General features: G+C 36.5%; 1 protein-coding gene across 1 annotated transcript; it reads right to left on the reverse strand.

Moving 5' to 3' along the window:
- Positions 1 to 396: 396 nt before the first annotated feature.
- atpaf2 (ATP synthase mitochondrial F1 complex assembly factor 2) lies at positions 397 to 8683 on the reverse strand. The gene is made up of 8 exons (XM_066665454.1): positions 8289 to 8683; positions 8118 to 8162; positions 5950 to 6098; positions 5758 to 5855; positions 4683 to 4763; positions 2196 to 2308; positions 1409 to 1524; positions 397 to 1211 (listed from the first exon to the last, which is right to left on the reverse strand). Exons 1-8 carry the CDS (start codon positions 8425 to 8427, stop codon positions 1071 to 1073), a joined length of 882 nt encoding a protein of 293 aa, XP_066521551.1. The 5' UTR covers positions 8428 to 8683; the 3' UTR covers positions 397 to 1070.
- Positions 8684 to 9837: the final 1154 nt, after the last annotated feature.

Raw genomic sequence — 9837 nt, forward strand, 5'->3', positions numbered from 1 at the left:
ATGAATATAGATGATAATAAATCTATGATCATGTGGAATTTTGTAGTAAACAAAAAAAGCGTTAAACAAACCAGAAAGTTTTATACTTCAGATATTTATAGCCAGCTTTTGCTTTGATGACAGCTTTGCACACTCTTGGCATTCTCTCAATCAGCTTCATGAGGTCATCACCTGGAATGATTTTCATTGAACAGCTGTGGCCTTGTTGAGTTATTTTGTAGAACTGCTTGTCAGTGTGGTTGAGACCATAACATGGGTTGTGCAGAGGTATAGGGCTTGTACAGTTATATAAAGTGAATAACCCTATTCCACACATGACTAATAAGGTGTGTCCAAATGTTGACTGGTACTGTATATTGAAATAAATGTCTAGAGAAGCAAAAAAATTATGCATTTTTATTGTATTTACTGACAATGAGTGCTGATCCATCTTTATTTACTGCAGCCTCACTAGTTAGAACAGATCCTAGATAAACACTCTCAAAAAGCTCCATGAATATGGGTCCTTATCTGCAGAACATTTTTTTATTATAGTACACAAAGTCATGGCTGATTTAAAACAATTTTATGATTCACAATTTGAAAAAAAGACCACATCACTCAGTCTTAACCCTTGTGTATTTAATGTTACACAATTTAAATAATAGTTACTACTGTTCACAAGCACGGACATTCAACTAAGGAAACTCTCTATCCAGTGTTGTCTTGTAAACAGACTGTACTTGATAACACTGTGACTGACGACAGCCTTCAGAAATTTGAAACAGCTTTTGCAAGGATTCAGATCTGGAATTAACACGGTATACAATTTTCTGCTTTGCCCTCCTCTACCACACACGATTAACCTCATTAAAGTTTTTCACATGCTGGGTCAAGGGCACGGGAATATACAAAAACAGAGTATGAGGTCCACAGGACTAACCCACAGCCTAATATGACATATGTTTCTAAGACAATAATTTTTAACATTTTTACATCATGTTTTAAACACAGAAATAAATCCAGAATATGAAATTGTAGTTTTCTGTTCTTATTGAATTTTAATCTGCTCATTTAAACCATCTCAGGCCTCAAGGATCCTGAAGGATTTTTTTCTTCACTGTAGCACTCTCAGATGATAGATACACAAACAGTGCCCCTGCTGCTGTACGGGCTCGCAGTTCATACATATCATAGTCATGAGCCCATTCCACGTTTCCCCATCGCTGGATCTAGAAGAGAATACACACAGAAGTTTAATGAGAATAATCATTGTTATTTATTTTCTCTTTTAGAACATTTTATATACTTTTTAATCTGAATATTATTTTAAAATACTATGAGATTTTTAAAAATCAGTTTAAAAAAATTCTTATTTCAAACATTTATTGTGAAGTACCCTGCTTAATGATATATTTATTTTTAATACCTGGTATTCCTCCTCTAGCCGAGATAATAAAACTGCCTTCTCCACTGTCAGATGTCTGTCAGTCAATCCAAAGGATAGCACCACTGACTTCAGCTGATTGATTACATACTCCAGCCCTGCAGAAGAATTCAACGACTATGACTAAGTAATTCAAGGCAACTTTACAGGAAAACATAATGTTACATCCTATTATTTAACGTAAATACTAACATTTATAAATGCAGTTCTTCTGTTAATTAAAATAAAACATATGAATGCTAATGTATAATGAGGGTAAATGACACCACGTCTGTACATAACCTCTGTATATGCATGAACTGACTCGACAATTCAACAGACTCCTTAATGAGCTGGCTTTTATATTTACAGGTTTTTTATATTTATATTTTATATTTACAATGTTCTGATGTTGAATATTACTCTTCAAAAACATAATTCTATACTTGGTAATACAAAAAACAAACAAACAAAAACTTAAATAATTCAATCGGCCAGACCAGTTTTTGGGTCCAAAAAAATCCCTACTTTGCAATTATTACAGACTACACTTAAATTAGTTTAGACAGACAAATACTTTGAGGAATCCCAGAGGGAAACTCAAGGCATCCTGTAGCTATTCCATATAAAAAGTGTAAAATATAAAAATAAAAGAATGACAAAAAAAAAATAGAAATATTAAACTAAATATAGAATATAAAATAACAAGTAGAAGTGTATATATATATATATATATATATATATATATATATATATACACACACACACACACACACACACTTCTCAATACCTATGAGTGACCAGAAGTTGTAAGAGCTAAGATGCTGGCGAAATGTTTCCTTTGTTGACTCTGGGATCTGGGGGCCCATTATGCTAGAAGATGAACCGATGACAACATTGTACCTACAGGAATAAATCTTGATTAGCCACACTAGGAAAACTGAGGCTTACAAAGAATATTTGTCATGTAAAACATATAAAACCCAGTTTCAGCATCCCAGGATGCTGGGTAAAATGTGAATAAAAACAAAATGCGATTATGTGCAAATCCTATATTTATTTGAAAACAGTACAAAGATAACATTTCAAATGTTAAAACCCAAGAGTTTTTTTTTTAAGATATATATATGTACACTTTTTTTATTTAATGTCAAGATCACATTACAAAAAAAGTTGGGACAGGGAACAAAAATAAGATAAATAATAATAATAAAATTGTGTAATAATACAAAAATATAAATTTGGTTAATTGGCAACAAGTCAGTGAAATGATATCAGAAAGGCTGATTCTTTCAGAGCCCCCTCCAGGGTGCATTCCTGCCTTCCACCCAATGATTCTGGGTAGGCTCTGGACCCACTGCAACCCTGAACTGGATATGCCGTTACAGCCAATGTATGAATGAATTAATGAGTCTTTCAGAACTAAAGATAGGGAGGGCTTCACAACTCTGAACTCTGACTGGTCTGACAAGTAGTGCACCAATTCAAGCATCATGGTTCTCAGCCCAAGAGCAGTGAAGAAGTTTCATCATTTTCAGCACTTCCCTGTTTCACAGTGATTTTTTTTTTATATTGCCTTATCTAAATTGGCTGGCTCTCCCTTTTCATTTGGTTGTAATCTGAAATGCTCCCAAACTAGTGAAGTTGCATTTGGTTTTGTGACTATGTTTGCTGCGATTGTGTCCATTTTATAAAACAAAGACTGATACTTAGCCATTCAGCAAAAGCAGGTCAGATGTCAACGGAATTACACAACACTTTGGGTGGGTTTTTTGTTTTTTTTATTAAATATTTTTTTTTTTTTAACATTAATTACACCCACATAAAAATGTATAACAAGAAAAAATGAAAAACGGTGGTGACCTTTGCTTAACATTCCTTGCGGTTGGCTGGTCAATAGCACTGTATTACCGTATTGCGACACCTGTAGACCCAAGCTCATTTAAGATTGACTGAGTGGAAGTGGAAAAGTGTCTGGCTGGTTTTAAGTGCACAGTTTAAAAGCAAGCATCCGTGATGATATGGGGTGGATTAGTTCTCATGGCATGGGTGACCTGTACAGGTTTAAAGTAACATGCTGCCAATCTACTTTCTTTGTGGATTACAACAGCACTATCCTATTAATGGGTTAAAATTATGTAATTCTTTTTGGCGTGGGCGACATACTGGGGACTGACTGTCTGGTTTTACAGCACAGCACTAAAATAAATGAATGGGAAAGACAGATAAATTTACCTCAATCATAGCTGCTTTCCCTGTGCTTGAGAGAGAGGAAGAGATTTACAACACCCAGAAGCACAGAAACCCACCTCCTATCTATTTCAGGGGGGTAAATGATTGCACTGTGTATTATAATGAGGAGCTAAAGAAAATCAGCTAGCCACAACTGTTAGCATGTCATGCTCTCGTGCTTCTCTGCTCTTATGTCCAAATCGGAGTGAGTTATTCATATAAAAATCATATACAATCTTCAGTAATCATCTTATTTGTGTTTTGTTTTAGCATGTAAGAAACTAGACACAAGCCACATATTCCTTTGTCTCAGCCTTTTTCCTCGGTTTACAGGGTAAATAACCTGATCCCGCTGTCCCTGCGCTCTGAGGTTTGGCCTAAAGTTATTTTAAGAACGAATAATTTCGTGCGCATAAATGGGTCAGGGACATTTCATTTTAATGTCTAAATGAGAATAAAATTATTTAAATATTACAGTTTTTATTTGAGTTGTGTGTTTGAGTAATAAGTAGGTCCTTGATATGACAACTACTCTTTACTCTGACACCAGCCGCAACCCATGAATAGTAAAAAGTGGTGATAAACTAGTTCAAACCCATTCAAAACATTTGTCACATTATAAAGTGAAAACACTGTAACAGTTATCTAACTGTTGAGCAGACAAGAATGGGAAAACATTTTACTTTCAACAGTACAGCAACTCGTCTCCTCAGTTCCCAAACATTTACAGTGTGTTGTTAAAAGAACAGGTGAGGTAACATAGCAGTAAACATGAACCTGTCCCAACATTTTTGGCAATGGTTTGCTGACAATTAATTCAAAATCCAAAATTTTCAAATACATTTGATTATTTAATATTTAATTCATAACATGTTTCAACTTCTGAAATGTAATTTGTTTCTATTTTCAATTAAATATTCAGTTTCAAATGTTCTGCACATCATTGCATTCTGTTGTAATTGACATTTTCAACAGGGCCCTGACTTTTTTTTAAAACATGGGGTTTGTAAGAAGAATTTTTTTTTTTTTTTAACACAAAACTTACCTTTTCTCAACCCATTCCAGAACAGGGTCCCATTCATTATTCTGAAGTTCTACAAGTCCTGGGGGGTCCTCTACTCTGTAACTAAAAGAACATGAGTGTCACAGTTAATACTTAATAATATAAATTAATATGAGCCCTGGCAGTTATCTGTAGGTCTGGAACAATAAACACTTATGAAAAAATTAATTATTGAACATTCAATTGAATTCAATTTTTTTTAAAGAGCTCTTTCACAAAAACACAACAAATATCATCAAAGAGCAGCTTTACAGAGATGTGTCCAAGCCTGCTTTGAGCAAATAAATGAATGAATGAATGGATGAATAAATGAAAGAATGATAAAAAAAGTAATATTTATGACATGAACTGGAGCTCAGCTTTCAGGGCACAGGTCTGATTTTTTGCCAGATCACCTGCCGGGCGGCCAAGAAGAGGCATATGCATTTACTGACTGATTGACACCTAAAGTTGAAACGTGAATAGAAACTGTTAATTCAGCAGTATCTCACAGAGATAAGGTGGCACCTCTACACCACTACACCGTCTGTTGCTAGAGTTCAGCCATATTTCACATTCCAGTTTGTGAACTAAATTTGGAACCGTTTGGCGGTGACCAGCGGTCCTCTTTTCCCCGGACAAGTACTCTTTTTGGGACCTAAAAAATGTGTGTTCAAATGTTCAAGGGGTCAGTGTTGAGAGCTGATTTGGGACACGGTCACGCTGCTTCAGCGCTGTAGGTCCACCATTCTCCACGGTGCAGCTCATTGTTTTACTGGAATCTCGAACAGAAATGTGTTGAACGTTGTTGAGGTAGTATTTATCATAGTCTCTTCTTTATGTTTGGAGAATGTTTCTGTGACCCAGCCTTTTGTATTCTACTATATATTTAACAAACAGAAAGTAATTTGTCTATTCCTATAACAACACAAATACATCTCACCATTACTGACTTTCTGACAAGTAAATTACATCTGCACAGCTTTTTGTTTAACTTTTGCAGTTTACCACAGCAAATATTCCTTTTAACTTCATATAAATTCAAATGTCATGAAAAAAATAATTTAGGTCAGCATACCAAACAGTGTCAGTTTCCAAAAACTTCAGTGCAGCAGAGATGACTTGGTCCTTGTTCCTTAGTGTAGGGTTATCAATGGCTGTGTTACACAAAGTGGTCTACAGGACAAATAAGACATCAAACGAAGAGAATAACCTTATTTTCCTGAGAAACAAAGTCAGTTATCTTACATTTTATATGAAGGAAACTCACTAGATGCATTGTATAGAACTTCAGTGTGTCCTTCTGAGCATCCCATTCTGTTGCCACAGCTACAGCGAGAGCTTCATTAGGCAAAGTAAAAAGTTTACCTCCCGGAGTCTTCAGCTTTCTCCTGTCAAGGTTAATTTCATAAAGGCCTCCTGGAAAAGAAAGAACATTTAACTCCTATATGTTTCTGTTCTTCATAGCACGTTCATTTACTCATTCATTCATTATCTGTAACTGCTTATCCAATTCAGGGTCACGGTGGGTCCAGGTGGGAATACACCCTGGAGGGGGCGCCAGTCCTTCACAGGGCAACACAGACACACACACACACACACATTCACTCACACACTCACACCTACGGACACATTTGAGTCGCCAATCCACCTGCAATGTGTTTTTGGACCGTGTTCACAGACAGTCACCCAGAGCGGGAATCGAACCCACAACCTCCAGGAGCTGTGTGACTGCAACACTAACTGCGGCCCCAGTGCCGCCCACGTTAATTTACTGCTTTTAGATATTTTATTTTAGATGCTTGATGATTTACAGTTGAAGTCAAACGTTTACATAAACTCATAAAAGACATCAAAATTATTGGGCTTTCAATGGTTTCTGCAACTGTACTTTTTCTGTGACAAAATGTTTATACACGTTTATTACAAAAACCCATTTACAATTGTAATACAATTGACATTTATTATCATCAATACATTCATCAGCTGTTTGCTATGTTTTTTTTTTTTTAATGTTGGGCACTTTGCTAAAATGTCTGAGAGGAACTGTGGACTCAGGAAATTGGTTCAGTTGGTCAAATACAATCCAAGAACCATGGTCCAGCAAGTTTGTCTTGCATGCTCATTTTCAAGCTAGACTGAATTATGTAACTGTAAACACAGACCAAAAATTTTTTACTCCAAGTTAGGGTTGGGCGGTATAACGACAATACCGTATATTGCTGTATATAAAATTGTGGACGGTATCTCAAAATAAGGGTGGTGTTTTTGACATGCGCTGTGTCAAATTTTTGTTCTGTGTCTTTACGAACATGGGCAAACATTTTTGTGCATTAAAGTGAGCCACAGGGAGGGGGAGCTTACTGAATGGAGATGTGACCGTATGAAAATGGGTGAAGACAAACAAGCCCAGTAGCCCAATGCAGTTGTGAGTTTAGCGCTGAGCTTGGGTTAAGGGAGGAAGGAGGAATGAAAACTGTCAAAATACTCAGAAGACCCTTCACACAACTTTGTGTGAGCTCACAGGTATGAGGCTTTACCCTCTACTTTTGAGCCTCAGTTCACTGGCAAATTATGTGCTGTTGTGTGCTAAACCAAGTGCCTGTTAGCTGGCCAGCTCTGCTTCTAAACAGTGTAGAATCATCTTAGTTAGCTTATTTTTGAACTTTTCTCTTCCTCCAAAACCAGTCGCTGAAATTTGCTCTCTAAGAACCAGGTTTTTTTTTTTATTGAGTGTTTGTGTGCACTGTCAAGCTACGCTGAAATAAATTGCACAGGGCAAACACTCAGAAAACCCTTCACTCGACTTAGTGCAGCCTGACAGTGCACCCCTCACACCCTCTCTGTGGTAATACAGTATACTGTGATAAAATTCTGATACAACATGTTGGTATGAAAAATGTGGATACCACCCATCTCTACTCTAAGTATTTACTAAAAAGACTGCTCAAATACTTTAATACATATAATTGAATTATTCCAAAAACTTGTCATAGACCACCAAACACATCTGATCAAAGTTGTGATAGAATCTTACAACAAATACAATTTCATAATTGTGAATCTTTTGAAATAAATAATTATTATATGTTCAATAACCCTGAAAAGGGGAAAAACAGTTGTAGAATTCATTGCCATGTCTGTTGAGTTTTTGTAAACATTTGATTGGACATATTAATTGATTCTTTTACCTTCTGTAACTACTAATCCAGTTCAGGGTCGTGCTGGGTCTGGGCCTACCCAGAATTACATAGCATCAGGCAAAAACAAACCCTGGACGAGGCACCAGTCCATCACAAGGTGGGAATTAAGCTGTGCGTGCACAACTGAATGCCTGTGTCTACAATGAGCTAATTTTACTAATAACAAAGAGAGTTGACATATTTTTGAACATGGTGTACCACTGAAGACGTCAAAACATTGTTGAAGGATGCTCACCTTCTCCTTGAGAAATAGTGACACCTCGATAAAATTTCTTACGCTCTGAAAAAGACCATATAAAACGTTTTTAGGAATGCGAAAATTAACACAAGACTAAAAGTGTGTAAATTCTGCAGCACAGTTCAATAAACCGACCCAGTGCAGTCAGTGATTTATCCGGTATTTTACCTGTGGTACCGCTGCTGTATTTCGCTCCTTGCCCGTGTGTTGAACATAAAGTTAATAATTTAGACTCCAACTGCGGACCAATAAGAGGCAAAAGTGCTCGACTGCACTGTTGATGATATCTACACAAACTGGGCAACATTGTGAATGTAACTTCTCTCAACGAGACGAATGTCAAACCTACCACTATTATAGCCTGGGATTCAAACAAAATGGTCGAATCTCCGAGCTAAGAATCTGTACCTTCCTTCACTCGAGTGTGGCCTGTGAGATGATTCATAGCTACTATTCACAGGGAAAAAACAACAAATCAAATTCAACTATAACTCTTTCTTAACAGACAACCTCCATCAGCCAAAACTGAATCCACATGCTGACCTTCAACGGACACGCTCTTGCAATTTTCACAATAAAAGTCGCTTATCCCGAAACTACAACATTAATAAAACAAAATATATGTCCCATCTGTTTACTAAAATTATATATTTAGAAGTAATTGGCGAGAAAAAAAACACAGCGCCTTAAAATATTTTTAATATAAGTACACTGTCGCCTTCGTTGAGTGCAGATTTATGAATAACGATTATCTTTCTATCTCCAGTTACCCTTCTGTCACTCGCTTGTAGATCGAAAATCCCACGCTGAGAATTGACAGGATAGATAGGTTCTTTAGGTTTTTAGCTTCAGTAGCCCTGGCTGTCTGAATCCATTCATTTCAGTCTTGGAAAACTCATTTTAAAAGTTGTTCATGCACAATTATAGTGTTGACTAATTATTTCACTCAATATATGTTATAAATGCAACTAAACTATATTGAACTGTTTTCCCCCTCAAAACATTAGAAAGAAATTGAGAGTTTCCATGATAGTAACCATCCATCCATCCATTATCTGTAACCGCTTATCCAATTTAGGGTCGCGGGGGGTCCAGAGCCTACCTGGAATCATCGGGCGCAAGGCGGGAATACACCCTGGAGGGGACGCCAGTCCTTCACAGGGCAACACAGACACGCACACATTCACTCACACACTCACATGATAGTAACCCTTTAAGTCAAATAAAAATTATCACCAGGGGGAGCCAAAACACCGTCAGTCGTCATTTTGTCAAAATACCATTTTGTCATTTTTATTATATTTTAATATAAAGGTTATATTTTATAGTTTAATTAATTTTACATATTTTATATTTTATTAATAATGTACATTTATTTATTTATTTAATAATTTTTATATATGCGTGTTCAATTTCCGTATAAAATGACGGGGTTTTTTTGTTTGTTTTTTTTGTTTGTTTTTTTCTTAAATAATTTGCGGATTTGCTAAGTGGAAACATGAGTAATGTTCCAAATGCATTGCGTGACGGCAGCAGATGAAAAAGAAAATTGTGTGCCGTTGGGCCAGGAAGCTGCGGTTATTCAGTAATGGCACAGGGAACTATCAGGTACAAGGCCGTTCTCTGTGGAAGGTTGGAGCCAGTCGCAAACGGAAACAGTACGGAAGGTGGCCCTAGTGTTGCAAGGTTCCACACGTTGTAGCCAGCCAAGGGAAGA

The sequence above is a fragment of the Hoplias malabaricus genome, chromosome 3 (assembly GCF_029633855.1).
Source record: "Hoplias malabaricus isolate fHopMal1 chromosome 3, fHopMal1.hap1, whole genome shotgun sequence".
Lineage (NCBI taxonomy): Eukaryota > Metazoa > Chordata > Actinopteri > Characiformes > Erythrinidae > Hoplias > Hoplias malabaricus.

Bases quoted from the DNA above. Each gene is read 5' to 3' on its own strand.
- atpaf2 (XM_066665454.1), bottom strand. From the start codon at position 8,427: ATGTTGCCCAGTTTGTGTAGATATCATCAACAGTGCAGTCGAGCACTT. The intron at 4,764-5,757 runs GTATGCTGACCT...ATGTTCTTTTAG, and splicing joins TTGGAAACTGACACTGTTTG to TTACAGAGTAGAGGACCCCC. The intron at 1,212-1,408 runs GTATTAAAAATA...ATTCTCTTCTAG, and splicing joins GGCTAGAGGAGGAATACCAG to ATCCAGCGATGGGGAAACGT.